General features: G+C 38.3%; 1 protein-coding gene across 3 annotated transcripts in view; it reads left to right on the forward strand.

Moving 5' to 3' along the window:
• The window catches only part of LOC125116656 (contactin-associated protein-like 3), a 200,478-nt gene that overhangs the window by 159,746 nt on the left and 23,131 nt on the right, over nucleotides 1-17,601 (forward strand). For all 3 annotated transcript variants that reach the window (XM_047762089.1, XM_047762091.1, XM_047762090.1), the window contains exons 14-17: nucleotides 88-244; nucleotides 6,479-6,606; nucleotides 15,200-15,370; nucleotides 16,605-16,823. In XM_047762089.1, coding sequence (XP_047618045.1) covers nucleotides 88-244; nucleotides 6,479-6,606; nucleotides 15,200-15,370; nucleotides 16,605-16,823 — 675 coding nt within the window. The remainder of the gene's footprint in view (nucleotides 1-87; nucleotides 245-6,478; nucleotides 6,607-15,199; nucleotides 15,371-16,604; nucleotides 16,824-17,601) is intronic.

Here is a 17,601-nt window from a genome sequence, read left to right on the forward strand (position 1 = left end):
TAAACAGAGGGGAGTAAAGGAACTATATTGGGGAGGCAGGCAGTGGGGGGCAAAGTAGGTGTCACCTTTCTCATACTTGTCTTTCAGATGGAACCCCAGTGAGCTGGTGGGTTGGAAGAACCAATGAAACACACACTTACTGGGGAGGTTCTCTGCCTGATGCTCAAAAATGTACTTGTGGATTAGAGGGGAACTGCATTGATTCTCAATATTACTGCAACTGTGATGCTGACCGGAATGAATGGTGATTTCCATATAATTTCCCTGTGCAAACTGTAATTTTTTTTTTTTTTATTGCTTGAACAATGTACCTTAGGCAGACATTGGACACAACAGTAAATAAACGGAATACATTAAAGTATTCCCTAGCGGAGTTCCTGTTGTGGCGCGGCGGAAATGATGAGGAACCATGAGGTTGCGGGTTCGATCCCTGGCCTCACTCAGTGGGTTAAGGATCCGGCGTTGCCGTGAGCTGTGCTATAGGTTGCAGAAGTGGCTCGGATCTGTCGTTGCTGTGGCTGTGGTGTAGGCCGGCAGCTACAGCTCTGATTAGATCCCTAGCCTGGGAACCTCCATATGCCGTGGGTGTGGCCCTAAAATGACAAAAGACAAAAAAATAAAAATAAAAATAAAGTATTCCCTAGCAAGTAAAAGTATAAACTTTGATGCCTATGACATAATTATTTGGAAGCCTAAACTGTTAGGTAGCTCTTTCTGTTTATCTGTGAATAACTAACCATGTCCATTGTGTTTTTCTAATAAGACAAAACAGGAATACCAGATTAATGTTTCCTAGTCATTGAAAGTGAAACATCAGACTTATTACTGTTGATACAGTTAATAAAGCAACCACCCCAAGGCTGACCCAGGCTTGTTTGGTGACCTTCCTAATTTCCAGTTGTTTTCTTAAATAATCACATAGGGGAAACCAGACAATACCTTGAGCCTATGAAAGGGGATACACAGAACTCACCATGCAGCTGGAGGTCTCAGAAGGCTAAAAATCCAAAGAAAAGGTAGATGAGGACACGCCTTCCAGTCGGCACTCTAGAAAAAAATAGCTCCCTGAAAACCCATGTCTACAGACTTGCTCTCACACAGATTTGGAGCCCAAATTTCTATAACTGGGATGGTCCTTGAATTACGTTAGCATGCCCAGAGGTTGGCCACATCAATGGCTCATTGTAGGATTGCTCGAGATTCTTACAGAAGATCTGCCCTCCCCTGCCTCAACGGATTCTCACAGGTAAAATGCCACCGAACATGTATAATCCAGGGTTATACAACACTGGAGGACAGAAGTGGGAGGCAGAAGCCACCATAAAGAGCTGTCTAAAAATCTCAGATAATAGATACATTAAAAATGTACGATAAATACGTGAGCTGTTTGAAACATCAAAACTGGAATTGAAACATGAGAAAGCAATCAGATCCTATTAACGAAGGTAATTATGGCTTACAAAAGAATCAAAGAAATGTTTAGACATGCAAATATTATCCAGTGACGACATCATCCAGTTTAAGACTTGTTGGATCAGATATGAGACACACGTGATGAGAAAACTGGTGAAATGGAAAATATGTGTAAATACATGACACAGAAGGTATAAAACAGGGAAAAGCAAAATGGGTGTTTGGAAAGCGGCGACCTGGAGGAGTCATGTGAAAAAGACTGAATGTGTGTCTGATTAACATTTCAGAAGAGAGGAATTGTAGCAATTTAGAAGAGGCAATATTCAGGTAGCTGAGAAATTCCTAGATTTGAGAAAACATTAGAATACCAAACAGGATGAAAACAAGTAATTCCATATCCGGACACACCATGGTGAAATCAAAGAATACTAAAGAGAATGTTAAAAGCAGCAGAGATATGGAGTTCCCGTCGTGGCACGGTGGTTAAGGAATCCGACTAGGAACCATGAGGTTGCGGGTTCGGTCCCTGCCCTTGCTCAGTGGGTTAAGGATCAGGCGTTGCCGTGAGCTGTGGTGTAGGTTGCAGATGCGGCTTGGATCCTGAGTTGCTGTGGCTCTGGTGTAGCCCAGCGGCTACAGCTCCCATTCGACCCCTAGCTTGGGAACGGCCATAGCATGCTGCGGGAGCGACCCTAAAAAAGGCAAAAAAAGACAAAATAAGTAAATAAATAATAAATAAATAAAAGCAGCAGAGGTAAAAGGAAGATCCTTACAAGGAAAGACAGCCAGCCCGATGACCTTCCTAAACTGCGTAGAACCCGACCACAGAGGGCAGGACACGCCCCTCACAGTGCAGAAATAAGTAACTGTCAAACTCCCAGTGCTGACCCAGCTGATATTTTAAAAAGTAGAATAAAACGAAGAGTCAAACAACCAGACACTGAAGAAATTTACCACCAGCAGACTCCACAAGAGGATCGTTTTCAGAACGAAAAAAAGCAATCTTAGAAGGTCTCAGATGCAGGAAGAAATATCAAAAAAAAAAAAAGAACGGTAAACACAGAGGTTCAAACATCACAGAGGTAAATACTAGACACTGATAACATATAACTGTATGCATGGAGTTGAAACAAGAGAAAAGCAATCAGATCCTATTAGCATGGATGATTGCAGTTTACAAAAAAACTAAAAGAATGTTTAGAAGTAAAAGTACTGAAATTTAAAACTTGCTTTGTAAATGTTTATTATAATTATACCATGTAAAGTATATATGTTACAGTGTTAAGTGTAACCTCTAAAGAATAAAAACAAAGCATGTAATTATCAAATCAGTAGAGGGGAGAAAGGAAAAATGGGGTCTCTAAAACTTTGTTAATACAAAAGTGATAGGAAATGAGATTTTAAAAAGAAGAGGAAGCAAAAACAAATATAGCATAAGATAAAAATCTGTGAGTAATCATGCACAATATACATGCCAAAGTATCCATTTAAATCCAGATGTCATATTGAATTAAAGCAATTGTATTTTTTTGTACACCTCAACATATTGAAAGCAAAATGATAAAAAAAAAATTTATCAGGCAAATATACACAAAAGTCAGGTAAATTTTAAAGTTTTTAATATAGACAACGATTAGTATTACTATACAATGATAGTTTTTAATTTCACCTGAGAAAACAAACAATCCTAAACTTGTACATATCTAATAAAAATGACTCAAAATGTATATGGAAAAAAAATTGACAATACTAAAAGAAGAAATTCACAAATCAACCATGATAAGAAGTTTAAACATCTGTTAGTAGTTGGTAAGTCAAGTGAACAAAAATTAGGATATAGGATATTTTCAAGTGAAATAAATGATTTGTTGAACAAATAAACTTACAGAATACAGTTTTCTCAAGTACACACGCTGCATTTCTGCAAACTGATTTTCCCAATGTTCCATAAACTGAAACTCAAAAAATTTAACAGCAGTTGTTAGCATATGGACAGTTTCTCTGAATACAATGCAATTAGGTTAGAAATGAGTAATAGAAAGTTAAAAAAATATATATATATATATATATATGAGGCAATTCAAAACTATAGTTGGAAAGATTGGAACGATTGAAAAGGAAATAAAGATTACATTACCCAGAAAATATGATTGTCAACTAAGAAAACTAAGAAAGTATAGAGAAATATTATTGAAATTAAAGAGTGTTGTAAAGCTACTTACTGAATATGAGAATAGCTGCTCTTATCAAGACTGTGTTACCATAAGAAAATACTAGAAAAACTAATTTCTAAAACGTCAGAGTATAGTACCTTAGAATAAAGATAACAAAAATATGCAAGACTTTTATGGAAAAGAGACCATAAAACTTTCTTTTGAAAATGCAAGAAGACCTAAATAAGTGGAGACCTTGCACTACTGCCACAAATAGGAAAACTAAGTCTCTCTCCTCCAAATTATTGTCTTGGATCCACTTAATTCCAAGCACAGGCTAACATTTGTTTATCTTTTTGGATGGTGACACACTGGTTCTAAAGTTTATTTGGGAAGGAATAGTTCACGAATAGCTAAGATGATTCTGAAGATAGAAACAAAGTTGAGAGACCTGCCCAGCCAGAAACACAGATGTTTTATGACGCCACAGTTACTCATGCAGAGGGGGTTTGACAAAGGGGTGAGCAAACAGAACAACAAAACCCAATAAAGAGCCTGGGAGTTTTCAAAATACATCATTCTGGGTGATGGAATTTATGTTGTCACCAGTCCCTCTTTCTCCCAAACAATTTTAAAACTTAAAAATGACCCAATATTTCTCTCCTGCAGTTTTCCCAACTCAAAATAGGTAAAGCTCTGTTATACCTCAAAAGTATCTACTGATAAACGACAAACAATAATTTCTAGATAATTTGAAACTGGAAACAAAAAAAGATGAATTTGGAAGTTCTCTTACTGAGTGTTTAAAACCGTTGTGAGAAATTTTCATGCCTAGAGATGCAATTTTTGCAAATTTGGTGTGTGTGGGGGGGCTGAGAAGCACGAGGAAAACAGACATAGCTATAAATTAGGCAATTTTGAATGATTTGGGTGACCATGGTATATAATGCCTTGCATATAGCATGAGCAATTGGGAATGACCTGTACTAATAAAGAATTTTAAGACAAGAATTGTTTAAAATCCTCTCATATTCAGGAAGGTACTTTGCAAGCAACAGAATGAAAAAAGACTTTTATTTTACATTATGTGCGTTATAATTTTTTAAAGTTTTTTTTCAGGGCTCTTGGATGCATTGTCGATGTTAAGAACGGAATTGAAGTGCAGCTTTTTCCTACATTAAAAAATGGAGCTTTTAAAAGCTACTTTAAAATTCAAAGATTCTCCATGAAACACTTAGATTTTTCCTCTCAGAGATTCTACCAAAATAGTAATCACGGGAATTAAAATATTTATTTGTAACATTTACTGATATTTAATACCAGGATTAATTTGGTATGTTATCCCCACATTTACCACAAAATAAATTTCCAGACTGGCACTGCCCCGTGATGTAGTGGCACCGTCTAGCTTGTGACCACTGTTCCCAGCAAACCCAAGTGTCATATATTTGAGATGATCTGCCTACGTGCTTCCATCCTCAGGAATCGCAGGGGCTTCACCAGATAAAGCCATGTTGTTTAAATGAGTCTGATTTTTGGAAGCAATCTGATTTTTAAAAATCACTGCTTACATTTCAGGGTATTTAGTTCATATTTTTCATATCTTACCACATGCCCTGCCAGTCACTGTGTTCACATTTTTAAACAAAATTAAAATTTAATAACTTCCCATTTTCTAACTTAAAAGAATATTTTGATGCCTGACAGAATTGGCATGATTAACTATTAAGTTAGGGGGGTTTTTGTTTTGTTTTGTTTTGTTTGCAGCAATGTTGTTAGGTTGAGCCATGTGAAACAGCTAATTTTTGGACCTGCACAAGTGGCAGTTTCAAATGTTTCAGCTTGTATATACAGGAGTGAAAAGTGGCTTTATAACTGTTAGAAATTAGAACTTACTAGGTTCTACAAAGAACAATAAATTAGACACAGTATTATTTGTTCATTAACCAGAAATACACACATAATTGAAGTATACAATTAAAACATGAGCAATTTACAGAACGTAGGAAAACCTTCCTACTTTGTCCAGAGAGGATGTTGGTGGTACAACATCCAGCCAACTTACCCACCAGGTCTTGGCTCCTGTTCTAGTACTTTATTGTATTGTTCCCCGAATAATCACTTACATGCTAGTATTATAGTCGTTATTGCTATTATTTATAACATCCACTAAACTTTTGGGGGACGTCGATGGTTGGTTTTATGTTTATGTCCCCAACACACAGGCTCTGGCACATAGAAGATGTGTGACGAGTTTGTTGAATGAATGGATGGTGACAGAGTCATTAACAAGACACTTTCCCATGTGCATGTTCCCATTTGTTAATTTGAGGAGTGTATTGTATCATATCTTCATCATGATTTTGAATCAGTATTTTGGCTTGATTTTGATAGTAAATTAATGGTTTCATTGAAGAAGGAAATGCCTCATAACCACCATAGGGATTTCTGAAACTTCAGTAAAAAAAAAAACAAACAAGTCTGAGAACTGAAAACCTAAATCTTGTCAGTGAGGTGTTTTGTCTTTTTTCTTTTTCTTTCTTCTTCTTTTTTTTTGGAAGGCAGACTGCTCTTGCCAACGTTCTGCATCTAAGTATTACACAGTGGCTGAATTGGAAAGAGCAGTGACCTGCTTAATTGCATTGATAAGTAATTTCATGTCTGTACCCATGACATGACTTTGCACTTGCCTTCTTTCTTCTCTGTGGTCACATAGATGAATAATGGTGTCTGGTTCTCAGATGACCTCGTTCAGTTTATGACTATGTTTGTAAGTGTTCAGAGGAGTCCTTTGATTTCCTTGTTACATATTTATGAATTTAGCTTAATACCTCTTTAAAGTGCAATACAAGACTGTTACTATTCTGTGTGTTATTCAGAATAATATTAAGACGGTTGTATTTGTTTTCTAGGACCAGCGACACAGTAATCCTTTCCCGTAAGGAGCACCTACCGGTCACTCAGGTTGTGATGAGAGACACAGGCCGACCATATTCTGAAGTGGCTTATACACTGGGGCCTCTGCTCTGCTCAGGGGACAGTAAGTAGTGGCAAAATGAGATGTCTTGATGCCTACTAACACATGTCAGTATCTTATGAGAAATCTAGGTGCCTGTCTATACTGATGATCTATACTTTATGAGGAACATATTATCGTAATAAAATAAGTCTATATTATTAATGTAATTGAGAAAAAATAAATCACCTTTAGATTGTATGTCTCTTATGTAGCATTTACATTACTGCTGCAAAGATGCATGGAATGATCTGAAATATCTTATCACTTATTCAGCAAAGGTGTAATATTTACCTATTAAGCATAAGGCACTCTGTTGAGTGTTGAGATGCCTGATAATCAGTGCTGTAAGATAATGAGAAAATGAGAAGACAGACCCCATCAAGTGTACCCATTCATTAATGCCTTCTCAATATTTACACAGGAAGCCTCAATGCACCTAACCCTACTTACCCTTCCAAATGCTTCTGGATTTCTTGAGTATCTGTCATGTGCCTAAAATAACTGAAATAACATATGTAGGCTCTATTGTGTGTGTGTGTGTGTGTGTGTGTCTTTTAAGGCCGAACCCTCAGCATATGGACGTTTCCAGGCTAGGGGTCAAATTGGAGCTGTAGCTGCCAGCCTGTGTCACAGCCACAGCAATGTGGGATCTGAGCCATGTCTGTGACCTACATCGAAGCTAGAGGCAAGGCTAGATCTTTAACCCACTGCATGAGGCCAGGGATCAAACCCATGTCCTCATGGATACTAGTCGGGTTCGTTTCCACTGAGCCACAAAAGGAGCTACGGTAGACTCTATTTTTAATTTCCCTCTTTCTAGCTACCCTTGAATATCAGGCCTTCTCCATTGCTCCCCGGAACCTGCTCTTTCCAGGTCACCAGTGAGACCTCAGGGTTGCTAAATCCAGTTGTTACTCTCAGATATCATCTGAACTGACCTGTCAGCAACTTTGGGTTCCTTGCATGATTCATTCTTCTTTCATTCACTTTCTTTACTTGGTGGCCAGCATATCACAAAATTCTGGTTTTCCTCTCCCCGCTCTGCCCAGTCTTCCTTCATCTTGTCAGTAGGATAATGTAGCGATTCCTCCAAGACGATTCTCCAGCTTTTCTCCTCCCTGCTCTCCATTGGTGATCTTTCCACGTCGTCTCATCGCTTTAAATACAACATTGATGGCAATGACGTCCACGTCCACGCCTGCACCCAGTCTTTCTGAACTCACCACTTCCTGCATCCCACGGGCTATGCTGTGCTTCTTCTTTTTTTTTTTTTGTCTTTTGTTGTTGTTGTTGTTGTTGCTATTTCTTGGGCCGCTCCCGCAGCATATGGAGGTTCCCAGGCTAGGGGTCGAATCGGAGCTGTAGCCACTGGCCTACACCAGAGCCACAGCAACGCGGGATCCGAGCCGCGTCTGAGACCTACACCACAGCTCACGGCAACGCCGGATCTTTAACCCACTGAGCAAGGGCAGGGACCGAACCCGCAACCTCATGGTTCCTAGTCGGATTCGTGAATCACTGCGCCACCACGGGAACTCCTATTCTGTGCTTCTTCATTCCCACTGGCATTTTAAACTCAACTTGTCAGAAAGAAAGAAAGAAAGGAAGGAAGGAAGGAAGGAGGGAGGGGGGGAGGGAGGGAGGAAGGAAGGAAAGAAAGATACGAAGAAAGAAAGAAAGAAGAAAGAAAGAAAGAACGAAAAGAAAGAAGAAAGTAAAGGGCTGAAAGAAGAAAGATATAGAAAGAAAGTGAAAGTAAAAAGGGAAGAGGGGAGGGAGGGGTGAAGGAGGGAGAAAAAGAAAAAATATTTCCATAACAACCTTTCTCAACTCAGTACATGGCAACTCCATTTTCGCTGTTGCTCCTTAGACTGAAGACATTATGTTCACTCAGAACTTTCTCTCTCTCTCTCTCTCTTTTAAATATTTGTAGGGCCGCACCTGTGGCATATGGACATTCCCAGGCTAAGGGTCGAATCAGAGCTGTAGCTGCTGGCCTACGCCACAGCCACAGCAGATCCGAGCTTCATCTGCGACCTACACCACAGCTCAGGACAGCGCTGGATCCTTAACCCACTGAGCAAAGCCAGGGATCGAACCTGTGTCCTCACGGGTGCTAGTCAGATTTGTTTCTGCTGAGCCATGACGGGAACTCCAGAATTTCTCTTTTCTATCGTAACCAATATCGAATTCATTGGCAAATCTGATTGCTTCTCACTTGAAAAATGGTTCTAGAATTTACCTCCATTATCGCTTTGCCAGGCTTTTTGTTGTGGACCCATCACTGGCCTACCTGCTACCATAGCTGATACTCCACACGATAGCCAGAGGGATCACCTCAGCCTTCTGCCTCCAAACTCTTCAGTGGCACTCATCTCAGAGGAGAGGCCAAAGTGCAATGTCCTCTAGGGTCACAGTAACCATGCTGCCCTCGAAGCCAGGCAGGACTGAACTGGGTCCTGTAAAACCACAGCCCTCCCTGGGGCCTCATAGGAGATATCGCGGTATAAGGGGATCCTGGCATTTCTGAACCTTACTACTGAAAAAAGTAAGAGTTTCCTATTTCAGATAGTAAAAATACTGGGAGGTGGACAGTCAAAATGTAGAGAGCCTATGAACGTGCCTTGACTACTGATAATAGTATGCAGAGTTGTTTTTCTCACTCATGACATAAAAATGCAAACCCCAGTTCTGCTCCTGGATAAGATGAAGTAGGTACAACCCACCCCATCTCTCTTACTGAATCCACTCCTAAGACCTAGATAGAATGTGTGAAACAATTATCTCAGGACTCTGAAAAGTGAAGAGCAGCGGGGAATAGAAAGCAAAATTCACCATTTCATTTCCCTCCAGCATCTCAGCCACTGGGTCACAGATGGAAAGAAATCCAGGAGAAGCTCTCTATGTCCTGCATGGAGGAGGGAATATGGAACTCCTAACCGTCCAAGGGCACAGGAAACTCTTTTTCCCCTTATCTCTGTTTGCTGAGGTCTCAGTTCCCAGGTAGCCCCGTGGCAGTAGTGGCGGAGGCTGCCTCTGAAGCCTGCAGGAGCCAGAGCTCTGAGAAAAGAGGTCTTCTGCACTGGACAGGACAGCCCTGGCTCTAAGACAGTGACAGACTCATGTTACTTCTGTTTTCTTTCTCTGTTCACTCATCACTTGGCAACAGACATGGATACAGATGCAGAAGTGCATAAGAGAGCACAATAAAGCAGGCTACACAGAGCCTCAGTTTTCTGGTTGTATTATTGGAAAGGGAGCCCCAGGGAACTGACAAGTACCTGGAAGAGCACAGAGAGGGAAGCCTTCAGGAAAGTGATGTCCTAAGTTGTTTATAAAGTCCTGGGTTCACCTCAGAACTATGCATGCCTGGATCTGGTCCTAATTATAGACCAAAGAAGTTGAGAACTGAACTAAGAGGCTGCAGCCCAGAACTCAGACTGGCCACTGAGTGGTGCAAAGGTGAGGCAGATCTGAATAGTACTGCAGATGCTCGAAAACTGGACAGCCCTCAGAGCCCACAGAAGGCAGGCTGGAATACATCGCCAGATCCTAACCAAGCCAGCTGCCTGCAAAATAAGAAAAATATCAGTATGATCCTTGAATTTAAACAAAGCCCAGAATTTGTTAACATCATATTTTAAATATCTAGGAAATAATCCAAAATTACTTTGCATATAAAGAACCAGCAAAAGCTAAATTTGCATGAGAAAAAGTAATCAACAGATACCAATGACACAGGGTTAGAATTATCTGATAAAGACTTTAAAACAGGTATTGCACAAAAAAACCCTAACAAGTGATAATAAATGCTTTTGAAACAAGTAGAAAAAGGAGAGCATTTCAGCAAAGAAATAGGATATATAAAGGAGAGCTAAATGGAAACTTTAGAACTAAGAAGTGCAGTAACAGAAATAAAAAAATGCACTGGATAGACTAACTGGCAGATCTGAGATGAAACAGTCAATGACCTTGAAGCTAAATAGAAATTATCCAGTTTAAGAGAAAGAAAGAAAATTGGGAAAAAAAAATGAACAGGGCTTCAGGGACCTGTTGGTTAATAATAAAAGATATAACATTCATGTAATTAAATTTCCAGAGGAAGGGAGGGAAGAATGTGGATGTTGAAAAAAATATTTGAAAAAATAATGGCTGGAAACTTTTTAAGTTTGGCAAAAGAGAGACTTGAGAAGTTGAATGAAACTGAAACAGGATAAACACAAAGAAATTCACGTCTAGACATATCATAATCAAACTGCTGAGAACTAAAGACAATGAGAAAAATTTTGAAACCAGCCGGAGAAAATAATGATGCACTGCCTATAGGGGAACATGATTCAAATGACACTGAGTTTCTTGTCAGAAAGATGGGAGTAGCTAAGTGCCCAAAGTAAAGAATTGTTAGTCCAGAATTCTATATGCAGCAAAAAATGTCCTTTAGGAGTCAGTAAAGTTCGAAAAAACCTCAAAACTAAAAGCATTCATTGCTAGAAGTCATCCTTTAAAAGAATTTCGAGAGGACGTTTCTTGGATAGAAAGAAAGTGATATCAGAAGGACATCTGGATTTTCAGAAATAAAAAATCAGCATTAGATAAATGCCAGGGTAAACTTAATAAATTATTTTTCGTTTGAGTTATTCTAAATATATCTGAGGATTGAAAGCAAAAAATACAACGCTATTTCACAGGGTTTTTGTTTCATATAGATGTAATCATATGGAAATGACAATGTAAACAGGAGTAAGTAAAGGGACAAAATTGTTGCCAAGGTTTTTACAAATCACTTGAAGTGGTTAAAACACAGATTCTAAGCAGACTGAGAAAGTTATGTATATGTAGTAGTCCCTAAAAGAACCAATAGACAAATACAAATAGAATGCTGAAAAAAAATGTTTAAATAATCCAAAAAGAGACAGAAAGGGGGGAACAAGAAAAAAAAAAGAGAGAACAAATGAGGAAAAAAATAATAAAATGATAGACCTAGTATATCAACATTCATATTTAATATGTGATCTAAATTAACCAGTTAAAAGGCAGATTGTTTTGACTCAGCTATATTCTGTGTACAAGAAATTCAAATATAATGACATAATAAAAGAAAATGATGGGGAAAACTATATACTACAAAAACACAAATTTAAAGACAACTGGACTTTCTATATTAAAAATTTTGCTTGGAAGCCAAAAAAAAGAATAATTTTTTTTTTGTCTTTTTGCCTTTTCTAGGGCTGCACCCGCAGCATATGGAGGTTCCCAGGGTAGAGGTACACCACAGCCAAAGCAACGCAGGATCCTTAACCCGCTGAGCGAGGCCAGGGATCAAACCCACAGCCTCATGGTTCTTAGTCGCATTCGTTAACCACTGAGCCATGACGGGAACTCCAGGAATAAATATTTATAAATATTTTTTAAAGGAACAAGAAGACCTAAGAAAGAATCTTAAATGTTTATGCTAATAACTGAGCTTCAAAAAACACAAAGCAATAATTGACAGGACCGAAGGAAGAAATAGAAAAATCCATAATTATAATTAAAGAGACCAGTACTCCTTTCATTAACTTATGGAATTAATAGCAGGAAAATCAGCAAGGACATAGAAGACCTGAACATCACCAGAAACCAACTGAATCTAATGATATTTATAGAATGCATACCGACATTAGAATATACATTCTTTTCAAATATACTTGAATCTTCAACTCAGATACAGTCTGTTCTGCGCCGTAAAACAAACTTTAGACGATATTACATAATTTAAATCTTACAAAATCCATTCTCTGACATAACTAAATTAGAAATAAATAACAAAGATAGCGAGAAAGTTTCCCAGCACTTAAAAATTAAACACCAAACTGTTAAATTATACCTGAATTAAACACGGTCTCAATAGATAGATAAAATATATTGACACAAATGACAATGAAAATGTACCATTTCAAAGTTGGTGATACGCAGTTATAGCAGTGCTTTGAGGGATATTTATAGGGATATGAAAGAAAAAAGATCTCAATTCAGTAATATAAGCTTTCACCAAAAGGAATTAGAAATAGAAGAGAAAAATAAACCTAAAGCAAGCAGAAAGGAGGAAATAGTAAGGATAAGAATAGAAAGCAATTAAATTACAAGCGGAACACGTAAAGATCTATTAAAAACAAAAAAATGATTTTTAAAAAGATTAATAAAACTGATAAACCTCTAACAAAACTATCCAAAAAAAAAAAAAGATAAAAATTACCAATATGAGAAATGAGAGTTAGGGTAACACTAGAGGCTCCTCAGATATCAACAGTATAATAAAGGTACATCATAAACAACTCTATAGATATAACTCTATAATATAGATGTAATGGGCCAATTCCTTGAAAATCACTAACAAACACACAGGATGAAACATACAACTGTTTGTGGATCTAATAGTATTAATGGAATATATTTATAATTAGAAACTTTCTGTAAAAGCAATCTGGACCATGATGGTCTCAATAGTGAACTCTACCAAATACCAAATATCATATCTACAGAGTCTCTTTCAGAAAATAGAGAAGGAATTTCTTTCCAGCATTTCAAGGAGATCATTGCGCTGATATCCAAACTAGACCAAAAAAGGGCAAAAAATGATAAATAGCAGTAATGTTATCACCAACATAGATGCAAAAATCCTCAACAAAACTTTAGGAAATAATCCAGGAATATTTAAAAGAAGATATCACCACCAGCTGCAGCTTATCCCAGGATGCAAGGCTGAGTCAGTATTTGGAAAATGATCAATGTACTCTACCATATTAACAGTCTAAGGAAGAAAGGCAATGCCAGATGCTTTTTCTATATCAATTAATATGAACATTATAATTTGAATTATTATAATAACAGATTCAACATGATAATTTATACCAGAATAACATTTATAATAAAATTGTTAGCAGACTAGGTACAAAAGGGAAATTCTTCAGCCTAGTAAGATAGTATCTATACAAAACAGCTAGCATCATAATTATTGGTGAAAAACTGAATGTTTTCCCCCAAGATAGGCTATCCAACCTCATCACTTGTATTCAACTATTTTTTTTTTCCTATTCAATAACTTTTATCATGCAGGAAGTCCTAGCCAAGGAAATAATATAAGAAAGAAAACAAATGCATACAGACTGGAAAGCAAGAAAGTAAACTATTCACAGATATGCATATGGTTATCTACATAGAAAAACCTCAAGGAATGTGTCAAAAACAAAAAAACTCTACTAGATCTTATAAGTGAGCTCATTAAGATTACAGATATGAGTTCAACACAGGCAAATTAATCATAGATGCTAGCAACGTGCAGTTGAAAACCAAAATTTACAAGACAATATCATTTTCAACCAAAGAATATCATACTTAGGTATATATCTAACAAAAATGTATAAGATCTATAAACCAAAACAATGACTAAATACTGAAGAAAGGAATTTTAAAAATCTAAATAAATGGGAGATATACTATGTTAATGCATTGGAAGACTCTGGACCACTCAACATAGGAAAAATGTCAGTTCTCCCAAGATAATCGTACTTCACTAAAGAGGAAGAATGACAAATAAACACTATAAAAAATGTTCAACATCACTAGCTATTAGGGAAGGCAAATTATAACTACAATGAGGTACTATTATACGCCAATTTGGATTGCTAAAATGAAAAAAAAAATACTAACAATACCAAATGCCAGTGAAGATATGAACCAACTATATCACTTGTACATTGTTGATGGGAATTAAAAATGATATAGCCAGTCTGGAAAACAGTTTGGCAGTATCTTATGAAATTAAAAATATTCTTACCAGGAATTATACTCCCAGGAATTTACCCTAGAAAAATGATAACATATGTTTACCCAAAAATCTTTATGCAAATGTTTGTACAGCTCTATTTATAATGGGCCAAAATCTAGAAACAACTCTAGAGAGTAGAGTTGACGAATGTAGACAAATCGTGACACATCCATGTGATGGGATATTACAGAGCAGTAAAAAGGAACAGATGTCAACACACAACAACTTAAATGAATCTCAAAGTTTTTGTTGAGTGAAAGAAGCCGATCTCTAAGGACTGCATACGGCTTGACTCTGTCTATGGGCTATTTGGAAAAGGCAAAACTATATAGGGACAGAGACTAGTTCATGATTGCCAGGACTTCGGGGTGGGTGGATGGTGTGCTATAAGGATATAGCAAGAGGGAATGGGGGGGGTTATGAAACCATTGTTTATCCTGATTTTGGTGATGGTTACATAAATTCAAGCAAGTATTAAAGTTTATAAAACTGAGTGTTCCCCAAGAATCAATTTCACTCCATGATAATTTAAACAACAATACTGTTTAAAAAAAAAAATTTGAAGGCCATTTCCAAAGTGAATCTCTCTCCACTCAATTGTAGCTATGTCAAGATTTTTCATCTTCAAAGGAATCACTATTTGGACATTGAGGTCACGGTTATCTGTCCAGAAGCAGCCCCAAATGAACGCTTGTATAGATAATGCACTGAGTGATTAAAGTGCTAGAAATATAAAATGTAATTGATACTTGTTTTGTTGCATTGTTATTTTTACTGTCTTTTTTTCTTTTTTCTTTTTGTAAACAGATTCATTTTGGAATTCAGCTTCCTTCAATACTGAGACGTCATATCTTCATTTCCCTACATTCCGAGGAGAGCTTAGTGCTGACGTGTCTTTCTTTTTTAAGACCACAGCTTCTTCAGGGGTGTTTGTAGAGAACCTGGGGATCACAGACTTCATCAGGCTAGAGCTACGAGGTGAGGGGCTCACTCTGGACCAAGCCACTGGGTACTCAGTAATTAGCAATAACCTCTTTAGTAACCTAATCCCTGATTTATTGCCATGCTTCCTTTGTCAACTGAATTTCTTTATTAAAAGCTAAAAGTCAATGATTTTATTTTTTGTTTGTTTGTTGCTTTTCAGGGCCGCATCCGTGGCATATGGAGGTTCCCAGGCTAGGGGTCTAACTGGAGCTGCAGTTGCTGGCCTGCGCCACAGCCACAGCAACACCAGATCTGAGCCATGTCTGCAACCTACGGCACAGCTCACAACAACACCGGATCCTTAACCCACTGAGCGAGGCCAGGGATTGAACCCAAAACCTGATGGTTCCTATTTGGATTCGTTTCTGCTGTGCTACGATGGGAACTCCTAAAAGTCAATAATTTTAAATAATTATTTTTAATAGAAAGTTAAACAGTGATTCATGAAATACACACCAGTCTGTCTATACAATTCCTAGCTGTCTTAGTTCTATGTGCAATCATGGTATTATGCCAAGCGGATGAAACAACTGTTTACTAAATCACAAAATTTTGTGTTTTAACTGACTAGTCATATTGCTTTCTTATGTAGGCAAAGCTTAATTTCTTACTGAATCTGAATTTCACATAGTTCTTCTAAAACCATATAAAGATTTAGAGTTCCTGTTGCGGCTCAGTGGTGACAACTGACTAGTATCCCTGAGGACGTGAGTTCAGTCTCTGGCCTTGCTCAATGGGTTAAGGATCCAGTGTTGCTGTGAGCTGTGGTATAGGTCACAGACACGGCTCGGATCTGGTGTTGCTATGGCTGTGGCGTAGGCCAGCAGTTGCAGCTCGGATTTGACCCCTAGTCTAGGAAACTCTATATGCCGAAAAAGGGGAAAAAAAAAAATGAAGATTTAAACCACCTTTAAATAAACTCACTTATAGGTATGAAATCAGCTCAAACATTAGTTTTCTTTCTATAGGTAAATACCTCAATTGCTTAGGGCTTAGCAAGATGAATAGTAAACTCTGGGGAGAAATATGTTAAAATCAGCTTTGCTTTTCTTTCTCCAGATTCAGATTTATTCCCCTGCCCCTAACCACCTCCTAGTGACATTTGTCTGCCTTAAATCACGGTCTCCTTTCCTAAGGAGCATGTCATTGTGCTTTTTTCTGGTCTACTCAAGACTAAATTTTCTCCCCTGTGAATGAACTTGAGCACTTCTTCCGTCTTTATTTCCAGCCCCTGCAGAAGTGACCTTTTCTTTTGATGTGGGGAATGGGCCTTGTGAGGTCACGGTGCCATCCCCCACTCCCTTTAATGACAATCGGTGGCATCACGTGAAGGCAGAGCGGAACATTAAAGAAGCATCCCTTCAAGTGGATCAGCTCCCCCGCCAGACCCAGCCCGCCCCAGCGGATGGGCATGCCCGCTTGCAGCTCAACAGCCAGCTCTTCGTGGGTGAGTGCTTCTAACTGAGCTGTGCTGTGAGTGCAGAGGTGCACCAAGAGAAATCGAAGTAATGTCATGTGCATCACTGCAAAGTATGATGATAGGGGACAAATTGTGATTGCCAGGGGGAAGGGGGGAGGGAGTGTGATGGACAAGGAGTTTGGGGGTAGATGCAACTATCACATTTAACGTGGATAAGCAATGAGGTCCTACTGGGCAGCACAGAGAACTATATCCAGTCTCTTGGGATAGAACATGATGGAAGGTATTATGAGAAAAAGAATGCATATATATGACTGGGTCATTATGTTGTACAACAGAAAATGACACTATATAAATCAACTGTACCCTAATAAAAATAAAATATATATTTTTAAAAAGTAGCGATAATAGCAATGGTTGGAGGCAGAGATATTGAAAACTCCATAAAGTGCAATTATGAAGTTTTATTGTGCGTAACTTCCACCCAGGCAGGATCAGGTGGATATTGATCCAGAGGCATTTGCAGCTGTGCTTTGAGGCATAGAAAGGGGTGCAGGGGGACTTCAAGGGGTCAAAGCTAAAAATAGAATCTATCAAGTGAGCAGCACATCATGCACTGTGGGGAACTGGGATTTTTTCCTCTCCCAGGAGGATCTGGTGACCATCGGCATCAGCCAAAAGCATTCTTTCGTTTTTCTGTCAGCAGAAGGGGAGGGTAAAAGTTGATTATCTGGCTTGGGTGCATTCCTTGAGAGGAAGGAAAGGGAGTGGGACGGCTGGCCTAAGATGGAGCTGACACATGGAG

This window comes from Phacochoerus africanus, chromosome 15 (genome assembly GCF_016906955.1).
Source record: "Phacochoerus africanus isolate WHEZ1 chromosome 15, ROS_Pafr_v1, whole genome shotgun sequence".
In the NCBI taxonomy this organism is placed as follows: Eukaryota; Metazoa; Chordata; class Mammalia; order Artiodactyla; family Suidae; genus Phacochoerus; species Phacochoerus africanus.